The following is a 16,339-nucleotide window of genomic DNA, read 5'->3' on the forward strand; positions in this document are numbered from 1 at the left end:
TGCTTTTTTTTCCCCCAGTCAGGCACTGCAAGGTCTGTAGCTATAGCAACAGCTTCAGCTAGAGACGCTTGCAGCTGCAGCCGACTGTTTAGAAGCTGTTGCTAAGCAACAGTGTTTGTTGTCAGATACGGAGATGAAAACCTCCGTATGCTTCAACATTAACTTTGTATGTCCGGCAGTTTTGATAGATCGGCAACAGCTCGGTCCCGTCGGTGCCGGATATCACAAAGTTTCCTGTATCATACTGGTGAATCTGCATTGTACACCCTCCAAGGCCAATATATCTTTCCTGAGTTGTGGTGCCCAAACAACGCAGTACTACAGATGGCCCTTTTTTATTTTTTGTACCTGTGCACTAGCTTTTAGTGATTTATGCACCTAAATCACTTTGCCCATCCACAGCTCTTAGTCTCTCACCATTAAGAACATACTCTGATTTGTCTTTCTCAGATCCAAAGTAGGTGACCTCACACTTCCCCACATTGAACTTCATCTGCCATAGCTTTACCCACTCAATTAGTCTGTCTATGTGCTTTGTAACTTCCTGCTCCCATCTACACAAATTACTTTGGCTTCTAACTTAATGTCATCTGTAAACTTGGATATATAACTCTCTATTCCTTTATCCAAGTCATTAATATATACAATGAAAAGCTTTGGCCCTGGTACAGATTCCTGGGGACCACCACTTGTCACATCTCGCCAATCAGAGAACGTTTCCTTTATCCCTACTCTGTCGCCTAGCTCCTAATCAATTACCAACCCATGTCACATGGTTACCTCCAACAGGGGGTACTGTAGTGTAGTGGTTGCGTTTCTGGACTAGTAACTGGAGGTCTGTACTACTAATCCAGAGAATGTGAATGCAAATCCCGCCATGGCAGTTTGAAAATTCTGCAAATAAAAGCTGGCATCAGTAAAAGTTTTTTTTTTTTTTTTTTTTTTTTTTTTTTTTAAGGGATGGGCAATAAATGCTGGCCTTGCCAGCGATGCCCACATCCTATAAACGCATTAAAAAAAAAAAAATCAGTAAAAGTGACCATGAAGCTGCTGGATTGTCATAAAAATCCAACTGGTTCATTGGTATTCTTACCCGATCTGGCATATATGTGACTCCAGTCCCACACCAACGAGGTTGACTCTTAACTGCCCTCTGAAGTGGCTTAGCAAGCCGCTCAGTTGTATCATACCGCCTGTGGCAGTTCAAGAAGGACAACTAGGCATGGACAATAAATGCTGGCCTGGACAGTGATGCCCACGTCCCGAGAATTAATTAAATAAAATTCTGTGCGCTCTCATTTTTGTTAATAATCTCTTGTGCAGAACCTTAACAAATGCTTTCTGGAAATCCATATAGACAACATCCACAGACACTCCTCTATCCACCATGCTAGTGACCACAAAAAATTCAACTAGATTAGTCAGACATGGCCTACCCTTCACATATCATGATGACTCTCTCTGATCAGCTGATACTTGTCCAAGTGCTCGGTCATTCTGTCTCTGATGACTGATTCCAGTAACTTCCCCACAATTGATGTTAAACTGACAGGTTTGTAGTTACCTGGTTTCTCCATCCCTCCCTCCTTTAATAGTGGAGTAGTAACACTTTTGTTTTTGGTTTCAGACAGATTACAGTGCTACAATTATACAAACTGCTTGCTGCAAAAAAAGGAAACACAACTTTACCTTGTTCTTCTTGCCAAAAAGCCACAGCTTTCCTTTGCTTCTTCCTGTTGTGTACTTCTGGTCTCCCCTCATCTCTTGTTTTTGAGCACTCAGACTGCCGTCTGATACTGTCCTATAAATATTCTGGCTGAAGTCTTCAAATGGAAAGTCTCCAGGAGGGTCAAAACCAGATTTGAAGGATTCTACCACTATCAGAGAGTCCTAAGAAGATAAAAGTTCAAATTAAGTAGCTTTCTAATTAAAGTAGCGCTCAAATTAAGCACACACATCTTTGCTTTCTTTACCAACTTTCTTCAATCCTGAAGGTATTGCGTCCTGCTGGGAGACAATTCCACAGGCACTACACTCAAGTGGCCATTCTTCACGTGAGTGTGTGACAGTATGGGCAGCCTTTTCTACCATGGGGGCATCAAAGCCAAACCCAATCCTGACCTGGTCCCCTCACAACGTCCACATATGCCCTGCAGTGCCCACTGGTTAATGATTAGGTGCAGAAACCCCAGGGACACTGAGGCACTCCTACAGCGGACGTCAGCTAACTCCACACAGACTGGGTATCGAAATTGGAACCTTCTGGTTTGCTGCACGTTGCTTTTACCAACTGACCCACTGGGGGAGCTACCATCAGACCCTTAGGGAAAAGCATAATGCATACATGTTCAGTATTTCTTTCTTACAACAGCAGAACTTTAAAAAAATTTACAAGCAAAAAAACCCACAAAATCCAGATTCAGTGCAAATTACAGTTGATCAGATTTTTAAAATTTATACACGACAGAACAAAGCTACATTTATCATCAACTATCGGAAGGTACAGGCCTTTGATTAAAGCCTCATTTTATAATTTCTCTTCATTAAATATAATAGAACATGGACTTTTATCCCATTTCAATGTCTAAGATTAAGATTCCCTGTCTGCAAATTTATTTTTGTTCATTTATTGCTAAACTGGAAAAAAAATTAGCCCACCCATCTCATTGTGACAGCACATGTAGATAAAATTCATTTAAAAGTCAGATTCTATAAATCGGTCAGCTGTCTGCCGTCTATGGCAGGAAACACATCTGTCACAACATGCAATTTAAAAAGGTTATAAATGACAGCACTTTGACAGGTGTAAGATTTTTTTAAAGCAATTTCATATTATGTCATTTATATTTCCTGCTAGATTTTCTCTTCACCCCCCACCCCCACTGTACAAGCTACTAGTTTTTAAAATTGTCCTGCAACCTGGAGGGTAAATCAGTCTAGCTCAGGCTTTTCAACACTAGACCTATTGTGCAATTAACTGTTGTCCTCTCGCACTGTTTCCCCTCATGCTTGCTCGCTCCACTCTCACTGACTCTCTGCCGCCAGTTCTCCCCCATTCTGTGCCATGTGGGAATTCCAGGATGCTTCGCATGTCCTGGACAATCACGTGTGCAGGAAGCGTCGTCAGCTGGAGACTTTCGAGCTCCAGGTTTCACAACTTGAGCAAAGGCTGGGGTCACTGCAGTACATCCGCGAGGCTGAGAGCTGCATGGATAGCTCGTTTCAGGAAGTGGTCACCCCACAGCTTAAGAGTGTGCAGGCAGAGTGGGAATGGGTGATCACTAGACAGGCAAGAAGGACCCAGGCAGGTAGTGCATGACTCCCCTGAGCGCATCTCACTCTCTAACCGGTATACTGGAGAGGGCAATGGCTCCTCTGGAGAGTACAGCATGAGCCAAGTCCACAGCACCATGCGTGTCTCAGTTGCACAGGGGGGGTGGGGGGGGGGAAGAGAAAAAGAGGCAGTGAGGAGGAAGGGCAGGAAAGCAATAGTGATAGTGCATTCAATAGTTATGTGAACAGACAGGCGTTTGTGGTCGCAGGCGTGACTCCAGGATGGTATGTTGCTTCCCTGGTCCCAGGGTCAAGGATGTCACATTCTGATGGGGGGGGGGGGGGGGGGGGGGTGTACAGCCAGAGATCGTGGTCCATATTGGCACCAATGACATAGGTAGATGAGGTCCTGCAGGCAGATTTTAGGGAGCTAGGAAAGAGATTAATAAGCAGGACCTCAAAGGTAGTAATCTCCGGATTACTCCCGGTGCCACGAGCTAGTGAGTATAGAAATAGGAGGATAGAGTAGATGAATGCGTGGCTGGAGAGATGGTGCAGGAGGGAGGGCTCTAGACTCCTGAGGCATTGGGAGCAGTTGCTAGTGTTGTTGGGGAGGGTTTAAACTAGCTTGGTAAGAGGATGGGAACCATAGCATAGGGAGAGAAGCAAACCTGGAAATGGAAAGCAGAAAATTAGTAAGCAAGTTTGGAAGGCAGAAGAAACAAAGGCTAGAAAATCGACAACAAAAGGAGTTTGGCAGTACTTAATGGTATATACTTCAATGCAAAGAGTCTAGTGAATAAGCCAGATGAGCTGAGGACACAGATAGACACGTGGAAGTATGATATTAGAGTTATTACTGAAACATGACTTAAAGTATGGCAGGAATGGCAGCTCAACATTCCTGATTACAGGGTTTTCAGATGAGAGAGGGGGATAAAAAAAGAGGGGGAGTGGTTAAAGAAACAATTACAACTGTGAGGAGGGATGATATGTTAGAAGGATTAAATGAAGCTATATGGGTTGAACTAAAGAACAAAAAAGGGGCAATCACAATGCTGGGAGTGTACTACTGTATAGTGCCCCAAACAATCAGAGGGAGATAGAAGAGCAAATATGTAGGCAAATTTCTGAGAAGTGCAAAAATAGGGCAGTAATAATAGGGGATTTCAACTACCCTAATATTAACTGGGATAAAATCAGTGCAAAAGGTATAGAGGGTGCAAAATTTTTAAAATGCATTCAGGAGAACTTTTTTTTTAGCCAGTATATGTTCCCACAAAGAGAAAGGGTGGGACTTCCAAATCTAGAGCCCCCTGGATGTCAAGGAGCATACAGGGTAGAATAAGGAAAAAAAGGGAAGCGTTTGACAGGTACCGAGAGCTCCATACTGCTGATAGGCGAGGGGAGTATAAAAAGTGCAGGGGTGAAATTAAAAAGGAAATTAAGAAAGCAGAGAGGGCATGAAAAATTATTGGGAAGTAAAATCAAGAAAACCCAAAGGTGTTTTATAAATACATAAAGAGCAGGAGGATAACTAGGAAAGAATAGGGTCTATTAACAACCAAAAAGGTAACTGGCGTGTGGAGGTGGAAGACATGGGTATGGTTTTTAATGAATACTTTGCGTCTGTTTTCACAAGAGGGGCAATGCAGACATTGTAGTTAAGGTGGATGAGTGTGAAATATTAGATTAAATAAACAGTGAGAGGAAGTATTAAGGGGCTTAGCATCTTTGAAAGTAGATAAGTCGCCAGGCCAAGATGAAATGTATCCCAGGCTGTTAAGAGAAGCAAGGGAGGAAATAGCAGAGGCTCTGACCATCATTTCTCAATCCTCTCTAGCTACAGGCGTGGTGCCGGAGCACTGCTAACGTTATACAAAAAGGGATAAAGGGATAGACCAAGTAATTACAGGCCAGTCAGCCTAACCCCGGTGGTGGGAAAATTATTGGAAAAAGTTGAGGGACAGCATAAATCATCATTTAGAAAGGCACGGATTAATCAAGGACAGTCAGCAGGGATTTGTTAAGGGAAGGTCATGTCTTACTAACTTGATTGAATTTTTTGAGGAGGCAACAAGAGGAGACGATGATGGTAGCGTGTTTGATGTAGTCTATATGGATTTTAGCAAGGCTTTTGACAAGGTCCCACATGGCAGACTGGTCAGAAAAGTAAAAGCCCATGACATCCAAGGGAAAGTGGCAAGTTGGATCCAAAATTAGCTCAGTGGCAGGAAGCAAAGGGTAATGGTCGACAGGTGTTTTTGTGACTGGAGGGCTGTTTCCAGTGGGGTTCCGCAGGGCTCAGTGCTAGGTCCCTTGCTTTTTGTGGTATCTATCAATGATTTAGACTTCAATATAGGGGGCATGATTAAGAAGTTTGCAGATGCGACAAAATTGGCCGTGTGGTTGATAGTGAGGAAGATAGCTGTAGACTGCAGGAAGATATCAATGGACTGGGCAGGTGGGCAGAAAAGTGGCCAATGGAATTCAATCTGTAGAAGTGTGAGGTAATGCATTTGGAGAGGGCTAACAAGGCAAGGGAATACACAATAAATGGTAGGATACTGCGAAGTGTAGAGGAACAGAGAGACCTTGGAGTGCATGTCCACAGATCCCCGAAGGTAGCAGGACAGATAGATAAGGTGGTTATGAAGGCATACAGAATACTTTCCTTTATTAGCTGAGGCATAGAATATAAGAACAGGGAGGTTATGCTAGAACTGTATAAAACATTAGTTAGGCCACAGCTAGAGTGCTGCATACAGCTCTGGTCACCACAATACAGGAAAGATGTGATTGCACTAGAGAGGGGATTGGAGAATTTTAGCTATGAGGAAAGATTGTATAGGCTGGGGTTGTTTTCTTTGGAACAGGGGAGGCGGAGGGGAGATTTAATTGAGGTGCATAAAATTATGAGGGGCCTAGACAGAGTGGATAGGAAGGACCTATTTCCCTTAGCAGAGAGGTCAATAACCAGGGAGCACAGATTTAAAGTAATTGGTAGAAGGATTGGAGGGGAGATGAGGAGAAATTTTTTCACCCAGAGGATGGTGGGGGTCTGGTATTCACTGCCTGAAAGGGTAGTGGAGGCAGAGACCCTCAGCGCATTTAAAAAATACTTGGATATGCAATTGAAGTGCCGTAACCTACAAGGCTACAGACCAAGAGCTGAAAAGTGGGAAAGGCTGGATAGCTCTTTTTCGGCCGGCACAGACAAGATGGGCCGAATGGCCTCCTTTTGTGCCGTAAACCTCTATGATTCTATGAACTGACATTGAAATAATGGCACAGATTTTAGTTATTTCACATACTTTTTCTTTGTAGCTCATTCCAATACTTACTTTGCGATCATCCACAGATTTTGCAGCGCTGATCATGCCTTCTAAACATTTATTGATAATTGGAACAACTCTACGCTCAGCTTCTGCAAATCCTCGGTAACACTCACTTAACTTGATGATTCTTCGCTCATCCATTTCTTGTAGATTCTGTAAAATTAAGTTTGCATTTAGAATACATTGTGACGTAAGAAAACTACTAGGCACTCGGTCTAAGCGTTAAACAAAGCTTTAATCAACTGTTTTACAACATGGAGGTCTAGTTGTGTCCTTCACTAGTTCCTGTTAAGAATGTCCTGCGCAAGCTGGGCCCGTGCCCGAGTATTTATACTCTCCCTGGACAGCGCCACCCGTAGGCTGCTCAGTATTATTTCATAAGTCTTTCTTTCATGAATGACTGATTCATGTCACATTGTAAACATACTTTCACACCATTATACAAATCACTTATTGAGATGTAGTTTAAAGGGTGTAACTCTGGAGATAAATCATAACTCTTCAGATAACTTGCATTTCTGTAGCACTCTTCATGTGCACGCGGATGTTTCAAAGAGCTTAAACATTAAAAGGATAAAACAGCAGACATCAAGCAGGAGGAGTAAAGGAAGAAGTTGAGATGACTGTGTAGGAAGAAACTAAAGATACAGTCCAAGCATTTTAAAAAGGAAGGTGGCAATGAGGAGGTAAACGGGCAAAGAATTCCAGAGGGCAGGAGTATAGTTGCTAAACAAATGCCCACCAATCGCAGAAGCAGAAGATGAGAAGCAGTCCAGGATTAGATCAAGTGGTGCATGTAGGAACTTAAAGCAAGATGAAATCGCTATGGTAGGGTGGAGTAAGTCAATGGAGGGATTTGAAAGCAAGTACAAGAATTCTGAAATGAATTTGTTGGGGTATGGGGAGCCAGTGCAGCTGGGAGAGGACGGGATGATGGGAGCGAGGGCTTGGGCAGCAGTGTTTTGACTGAGCCAATCCCTGTGGCGTGTTGAGAAAAGGCAGTCTGCCCAGGAGAGCATTATAGAGAAATCAAACCTTGAGATGGGCAATGTTGATGAGCTGAAAAGTGATTTTATAATGGAGCAGATGTAGGGAAAGATTCGAGTATATTGACTGAATACATCAAAGTTCCACACTTCCTGACTCAACCCAAGGCGAGCTGGGGAGTTGACTAAATCAAGGCCAGAGGCACATAGGTGCTGGTAGGAGCCAAACAGGAGGGCTTCAGCTTCGCTGACATTGAACTGAAGGAAATTTTGGGTCATCTAGTCTTGATGTTATGCAAGTACACGGGAGTGTAGCAACAGCCTTTGGATTAATGGAGGAAACAGAGGAGTAGAGCTAATATTGTCACCATTTTTGTGGAAGATTATCCTATGCTTCCTGATGTTGATGCCAAGGAGTAGCGTATAGATGATGGATTCCTAGAGTACACCAGAGGTGACCGCTCGAGCAAAGGAGAAGCCACTGGATGAAATTTGCGCCTGCGTCATGACAGTTTAAAAGCGTAATGAGAAGAGAGAGAGAGAGGTGCACTGTAGAGGAGGGACAATGGAATAGTCAGTGATGTCAAAGGCAGGAAGAATGACACCCTGGGCAAGTTACCAGAAGGAGTCTAGCACCTGTGGACTTGTACTGCAGCATGTCAGCATCCTCAAGTGGGAGGGGAGGCAAGGGTGGAGAGAAGTTTTTAAAAAAAATATTGGGGTTCAAGGGCACGGGTCACCATTTCTGCTGGTGCAGGAATTCTGGGCATGTTATATTACAAGACAGTACTAATGAAACACTAAGAAATCATCCACATTAATTATGAAAAAACAGCAAAAATATAAAACAGGGAGTATCTCAATGGCTAAATACTTTAACCTGCTACCCATGATGGCATCAAAGTCACCAACTCAACTGACTATCGCCATCAGGATTGTCTTAGAGTGTGGTTCTCAACTATTCAACTAGGGTGTCATGCACTTTCCATAGTGGTAACTGGATAGTGATCGGAAGCAGGAACCCCAGCTGATTGATCAATGTCCACCATTGACCAGAAATTTAACTGGACCAGCCACATGAATACTGTGGCTACAAGAGCAAGTCAGAGACTGGGTATTCTGCAGCGAGTGACTCACCTCCCGACTCCCCAAAGCCTTTCCACCATCTGCAAGGCACAAGTCGTGAGTGTGATGGAATACTCTCCACTTGCCTGGATGAGTGCAGCTCCAACAACACTCAAGAAGCTTGACAGCATCCAGGACACAGCAGCCCGCTTGATTGGCACCCCATCCACCACCTTAAACATTCACTCCCTCCACCATCGGCGTACCATGGCTGTAATGTGTACCATCTACAAGATGCACTGCAGCAACTCGCCAAGGCTTCTTCAACAGCACCTCCCAAACCCACGACCTCTTCAACCTAGAAGGACAAGGGCAGCAGGCGCATGGGAACACCACCACCTCCAAGTTCCCTTTCAAGTCACACATCATCGTGACTTGGAAATATATCGCTGTTCCTTCATTGTTGTTTGGTCAAAATCCTGGAACTCCCTCCCTCCCTAACAGCACTGTGGGAATACCTTCACCTCTTGGACTGCAACAGTTCAAGGCAGCGGTTCACCACAACCTTCTCAAGGGCAATTAGGGATGAGCAATAAATGCTGGCCTTGCCAGCAATGCCCACATCCCATGGATACATTAAAAAAAAATTCCCCCTCCTTTGCCCAGGTGCGCTGAAGCGAATTGCAGCACCCCTATCACTATGTTGGTGAGAGCCACTAATTCAGCAGAGACATGGTATCAACCCTTCTACGAATCATACTTAGTTTATATTTACTTTAAGTACTGATGCTTTTGAAAATAAAAGTTCACATTCTAATTTTCTACATAAGCCACCTATATAGAAATACATAAAAATTGCAGCACGGAAACATGCCCTTCAGCTCAGTGAGTCCATTATGGTGTTTATTCTCCACATCAGCACTAACTCTAATGCCATGTGCTGCTTGGTTTCCATATTTCTTTATTCGCCTTTCCTTCAACCACCTATCGAACCTATTCTTAAATGTTGACATCGTCTCCGCTTTAGGCACTAGCTCTGGCAGTACATTCCACAGCCTCACAACCCTTTGTTTAATAAAAGTTTCTCCTTCTCTCGGTCCTAAATCTCTCGCATTTAATCTTGTATCTATGGCCCCTTCTTCTAGGCCTCTCAACCAGCTGTATTCACACACAGGACGGTCAGTCCAGCTAAAAATTATTTTCATCCATAATACCAGTTTGCTTTTGCGAAGAAAAGTTGACACCATTGACAACTGCCGAATTGAACAACACGCTCTCCAAGACAAGCCCGAGTAGGACAGTCATTTGAGGTTGGGATTGAAACTGGACACTCTTTGCCAAGGTGACAGTAATGCAGCAGTGTATCTAATGCACCATCTTTACTTATATGCTTCTTAAAAATAGTTTTAATTCCTGTGCTGACTTAAGCCTCCATTAAAAACTGAATAACTGCCTACTTTAATCTATTAACGATTGAATTGAATTTTACAGACCTGCAAATTTTCTCCTACTTTTAACATGTTCAAGCCACAACACAGAAGGCAGAGAAAGGTACACACAACTGCATTTTACAAAGGTGGCCCACAACAATCTGGGAAAGGCAATGTAAAGCAACTAAATTACCTTAAATATCTGAGGCATGATGAATTGGAAATGCTTCTGCTGTTCACTGTTGAAGTTCTGCAGTTGAGCGGCATATTCATTTTTACTGTCATCGGCCATGTGGGTTCGCAAGTTTAGTTGTTGTTTTGCCTGGGGATTCAAAAGATAAAAATTGTTAGCCAAACTGCTTACTTGTCACAGTTCCTGTTTTTCTCCCTTCATTGTCAATCATTATCACATTTGCTTTACGTTGGAGTGACCAAGATAGAGAAGCTTGAGGGCTTTTCTGCAATCACCTTGTCAGCTGTAGTGAAAGTGGTCAATTGGAGGTGGTTTCTCCTTCTATCCACATGACAGGTTTCACTTCAGCAAACCTCCCGGCTTGGTGTCGGCTACAAATTAATAAAACTCAAAACATGCTGCTGGCAGATTCCAGCACCTGATGGTAGATATTTGAACCCAAGAATGCAATAGTGTGAAGGTACTAGGTCAACCATGACACAGCTGCTCAAACTAGATTACAATTACGTTTTTTTTAAAAAAAGGAAAAAACATTAAAACGAAATATACTCAATCCACTATCAAAATGTTAACTAAGGAAATCAGTGTAGATCTTATTTTGCAAAGAATGGATCTTAGCATTTCACATTTCTATTTTAATTAAATGGGCAGTGCTATAACATTTTCTAATTGACAATGTTCATCACTAGTCTCTCTCCAGTCTTGGACAGTCCCTCGGATCCGAGGATGACTTGCTTCCACATTAAAAATGAGTTCTCAGGTGACTGATGAGTCCAATGCGGGACCTACAGTCTCTGTCACAGGTGGGGCAGACGGTGGTTGAAGGGGCGGGTGGGTAGGGTGCTTGGGTTGATGTGCGCTCCTTGCGCTGCCTGCGCTTGCTCCCGGCGAAGAGACTCGAGGTGTTCGGCGCCTTCCCGGATGCTTCTCCTCCACTTTGTGCGGTCTTGGGCCAGGGATTCCCAGGTGTTGGTGAGGAGGTTACACTTTTTCAAGGAGGCTTTGAAGGTGTCCTTGAAGCGTTTCCTCTGCCCACCTGGGGCTCTCTTGCCGTGCCGGAGCTCCGAGTAGAGTGCTTGTTTTGGGAGTCTTGTATCGGGCATGCAGACAATGTGATCCGTCCATTGGAGCTGACTGAGCATGGTCAAAGCGTCGATGCTAGGGATGTTGGCCTGAGCAAGAACACGGACGTTGGTGTACCTATCCTGCCAATGGATTTGCAGGATCTTGTGGAGGCAGCGTTGGTGGTACCTCTCCAGTGCTTTGAGGTGCCTGCTGTACATGGTCCATGTCTCTGAGGCATACAGGAGGGCGGGTATCACTGCTGCCCTGTAGACCATCAGCTTAGTGCCGGGTTTGAGGTCCTGGTCTTCAAACACTCTCTTCCTCAGGCGACCGAAGGCTGCACTGGCACACTGAAGGCGGTGTTGGACTTCGGCGTCGACGTCTGCCCTTGTTGACAGTAGGCTCCCGAGGTATGGAAAGTGGTAGTGGTACATCACTAGTATGTAGAAAAAAAACTGAGCCAAGCAGAATATTTCTTGTCAGCCTATAAGGATTAAAGTGACATTGGTAGTAACTGTGTGTATGAAGACCCCAATTACCAGGTCCCAACTTTGTTATAATGGTATAAGATGGGGCTGTCCAAGAGGTGGCCCACAGGCCAAAAGCAGCCCAAAAAGCCCCAGCTGGTTTCTTTCCATGCAAAGCCAATTTTAACTTCTGCTCAGCTTCAGTTTGTTAAATCCACTGTGGCTCAGGAAGTTTAATAGAAACTGCCTTTTTGCTGAGAATGAAGCTTCTCAGTTTTCAAGCTTTGGGCGATGGGATGGCGAAGGGGAGTGGAATGGAGGGAAGGGCTTGGAATTTTTCTGCATGAGGAAAAGAGGTCTCATTGTTTGTGTGTGGGGGAGGGTCTCACTTTGTGTGTATGGGGGCAGTCTCACATTTTTGTACAGCAGTGGCCTCACTTTTTAAACATATGGCAGTCTCTCGCTTTTTTTTTTGCAGGGGCAGTCTCACTTTTTTTGAGGGCAGTCTCACTTTTTTGTGCAGGGGTATCTAGAGCAGTTCCATTGCAAATAGCAGGAGTATGACTTCACACCAGCCTGCAAGCTGAGCCATGGGAAAGTGCTCCACAGGTGAGGAAATCTGTTTGCAATGGACCCAAGCTCCTGTGACTGATGCCACCAAAACAACTTAACAGGAGACCCTACAACTAGAACTCTATGCCAGCAACAAAATTGAGTAAAAAAAAAACAAGAATTTTACAGTTGACTTTTACCTTCTGCTGTAAAAAGGGAGAGTACAATACTGTACTTTGAAAAGAAAGTATTCCCTTTACACTTTCCTTTCTCCAAGAATCAAAATGGCTCTTTTACGTATAAAATTGTAAGTTAAGAACATAATCTCAAAGCCAATTATGTGCTCACTTGTGCTAAACATAGTTTTACACAGGTATGGTTATTTAATTTGCATGTGGAATATTGTCCAATAAAATAAAGTGTCAAAGTTTGTAACATGTTCATGTTACAACTCTGAAAGAAAACTACTGGTCAATTAACCTGCCCCTGCACGACTTCAGCAATGCAGGAAACATTCTTAATGCTAAATTCACAGTATTAATCTTACTTCCTCTAAATTCACCAATCCCTGACCCTCCACCCTTCATTGAAGTAAATCCTATTATTCAACAAACACAACCAGCAAATCTATAAGCTCAAAAGAAAATCCATCTTTGAAATGGTTTTAAACAGTCTACATTTATAGAAGACAACAAATCTCCAACCTTCTCAACATCTGCCTTTGTTGCATTATGGTCAGAGTCTAGTTTCTCGTAACTCATTTGTGCCTTTTCAGTCTCTTTGCATTCTCTCTCAAACTTCTTTTTACTCTGAAAGGAAAAAAGACCAAAATGTGATGACCACTCTTCCAATTCAAAGCTTCAAGTCAATAACTGGAACCTACTGGAAGAATCATTAGATCGATACTTACCTGGAACTACTGTCAAATCTTAATGAAAAGCTAAAAATGTAGCAGATTTTCAAAAAGCAAGATCAGAAAATGCTAAATCATTTCAATTATACATCACCATGATGCACTTGAGCTCTAGAATTCGTTTTTGACTTATTTTAAAAATCTAAGTGTGGACAAAATTATTTAAATGTTATATGTGAATGATACAGCATTACCCTGGCAGTACAGGGCCTTTTTAGGTTTATATCTATAATTAAACCATCAAGCAAGATGACTAGATTTTTTTTTTTTTAAATACACAGGTTAAGTTGCCACTTATGTTTAGAAAAAATTTACTAAAATACAAGTTCAGTTAAAAATAATAAATATTCTGTATTCTCTGCATCTTGTTAAAGAGCTCTCCCTAAGAAGCCATTTTACAACATATCAGTTACATTAATCTATGCAAAGATTGCTCTTGTTTCATTATAATGTATTTAAGAAAAGCCTAATAATGGCAATTGGGGCATAGTTAAACGGCTCATCCAAAAACAAATTCAAGGAAGACGAACTACTATTAACTAGACCCTGGTGGCTGTTTTAATCTGACTGATGTACAGTCATCCAAAAAATTCAATGTGCTTGCACCTACATTTTGAGTTATTTTCCTTTCTGTATAAAACTAGAAATGTAAGGTACTGAATATAATAAACAGCATCTTTGTTTCTTGGCCTCACCGTGGGACTCAATGTAGTCAATCATTCCAGCCTTCCCCAAGCCTCTCCTCCATGGTCCATCTCCGCAGGAATGTATTTGCATGGATCCACTCCCAATTGCTCCAATATGGCCAGCACATCACCATCAATGCCTTCTCCAACCACCCCCATACAATTACCTCTAACTACCAAGATTCCAGTCTTGGTCCCCTCCTTTTCCTTGTTTATATGTTGCCCCTCAGCAACAGTAGTCATAGGGAAGCAGTCACTTTCCACATGTATAATGCTCAGGTCTCTCTCTCTCCATCACCACTCTCAACTTTATGGCTATCTCTGTATTGTCAAACAGTTTGCCCAACATCAAGTCATGGACGAGCCATAACTTTCTCCATGTGAACCATTGGAGCCCACACTCACCTTATTCACCACCCGCAAAAAAAATATCTTTTCCCCCAATTCCAACGCTCTCTCTAGCTGCTCACCCAAGCTCAATAAGATGGTGCAAAACCTTGATGTTATGATCGGCCCTGAGGTGAGCTCTAAATCCTATCTTATCTTGTACTCAGGCTGCTTACTTCCACCTCCCCAACATCACCTGCCTACAAGCAGACTTCATCCCCACTGTCACTGAAACCCTTGTTTCTGTTACCTGCAGACACTACTTTTTCCAAAAGACTCTTCAGCCTCCCAAGCTGTACCATACAGAAACTGCAACTTGTCCTAAACTATTCACACCCTACCCTGCTCCAAGTCCTTCTTACCTAGTCATCCTGTCCTCATCAACCTCCATTGGCTCCCTGTTCGCAAACACACTAAATTCAAAATCTTCACCCACAATTCATCCAATCATTCGCCGCATCTTAATGCTTGAACTTCTTACAGCCTGTACTGTTCGGTCTCCTGATTGAGTCCCATGTGCATCCTCTGTCACCTACTTCACAACTCTACCAAACTCGCCCATCTTGCTGCATCTATCCGCATCTTTAAAAGTTTCCTTTTTTCACTCATGCTTTTGGTCATCGCTCCTAACCCTTCTGCTTCTCAGCGCCATTTAGATTTGGAATTTTACCAGGGAGGATCTGAACTTGTTATTTGATGAGGAGAGGAATATCTTCATATTGAAATAAATTAATGATTAATATCAGTGTCTGAAGTTAGCACACTTTGCTACTTGAAGACTTGCATTTATATAGCACCATTCAAGGCCATCGGACGTCCAAAAGCATTTTACAGCTACAGGAAACTTTGTGCTATCCGGCACCGACGGGACCGAGCTGTTGCCGTCCCATCAAAACTGCCGGACAAACCAGCGCTAATGTTGAAACATAGAGATTTTGAGCTCCGTATCTAGCAACAAACCCTGTTGCTTAGCAACAGCTTCTAAACAGTCGGCCGTACCTTGCAAGCGTCTCTGTAGCTTAGCAGCAGCTTCAGCGAGACCTTGCAGAGTCTGACTGGTGGAAAAAAAAGCAACAAAAAGAAAAAAAAACGAACGAAATGGCTCCTGATTTTTGCCGGTGGCTCGAGCATTCTGGACAGTTAACCTCCAGATAAACCAAAGTTCCCTGTAATTAAGTACTTTTGAAGCGTAGTCACAGTTGTAACGTAAGAAACGCAGCAGCCAATTTGCGCACAGCAAGCTCCCACAAACAGCAATGTGATAATGACCAGATCATCTGTGTTTTTAGCGATGTTGATTGGGAGATAAATATTGGTCAGGACACCAGGGATAACTCCCCTGCTCTTCTTCAAAATAGTGCCATTGGATCTTTACATCCACCCGAGAGCGCAGAGGGGACCTCGGTTTAACGTCTCATCCAAAAGACGGTACCTCCAACAGTGCAGCACTCCCTCAGTACTGCACTGGAGTGTCCGCCTAGATTTTTGTGCTCACGTCTCTGGAGTGGGACGTGAACCCACGACCTTCTGACTCAGAGGCATGGGTGCTACCAATTGAGCCACGGCTGAGGGGTTTGTACGGTGCACTTCTGTAATCACTGTTCAACTTATAAAGCAGTTCTCTACAAAATTCAGTTTAGAGAGTAAAAAAATTAAACTTACATTATCCATCTGTTTCCAGCAGATATCAAGGTACTGCTGGGCTTTGCGTCCTTCTTGAAGATGCTGCAAAAAAAAAAGCAAGCTCTAAATGTTCAATCATGAGCTCAGACAATTACTTAAGCAATACTAATGCATGTGTTGCAACTCTTGTCATCCCAATATTTCTGCACGAGATTAAATTGGGTGCATCAGTCGATTCTTTCAATTTTGTTTACAGGTTTGTGAATTTAGTTTTTAATTCTATTCCATGCACATTATCCACCAATGAAAGAGCAGTACTGAGACCTGATATTTCCTATTATAGTCTGTCCATCAGTTGTGT

At 43.1% G+C, this 16,339-nt stretch overlaps 1 protein-coding gene across 1 annotated transcript in view; it reads right to left on the reverse strand.

Moving 5' to 3' along the window:
• Window positions 1-16,339, reverse strand: part of fnbp1l (formin binding protein 1-like) — an 85,628-nt gene that overhangs the window by 31,111 nt on the left and 38,178 nt on the right. Inside the window, exons 4-8 of the mRNA XM_085978232.1 lie at window positions 16,018-16,080; window positions 13,074-13,178; window positions 10,286-10,414; window positions 6,618-6,764; window positions 1,690-1,890 (exon numbers count right to left, since the gene is read on the reverse strand). Coding sequence (XP_085834358.1) covers window positions 1,690-1,890; window positions 6,618-6,764; window positions 10,286-10,414; window positions 13,074-13,178; window positions 16,018-16,080 — 645 coding nt within the window. The remainder of the gene's footprint in view (window positions 1-1,689; window positions 1,891-6,617; window positions 6,765-10,285; window positions 10,415-13,073; window positions 13,179-16,017; window positions 16,081-16,339) is intronic.

This window comes from Somniosus microcephalus, chromosome 3, assembly GCF_052327205.1.
Source record: "Somniosus microcephalus isolate GS21.2 chromosome 3, FLI_Smic_1.0, whole genome shotgun sequence".
Taxonomy (NCBI): Eukaryota; Metazoa; Chordata; class Chondrichthyes; order Squaliformes; family Somniosidae; genus Somniosus; species Somniosus microcephalus.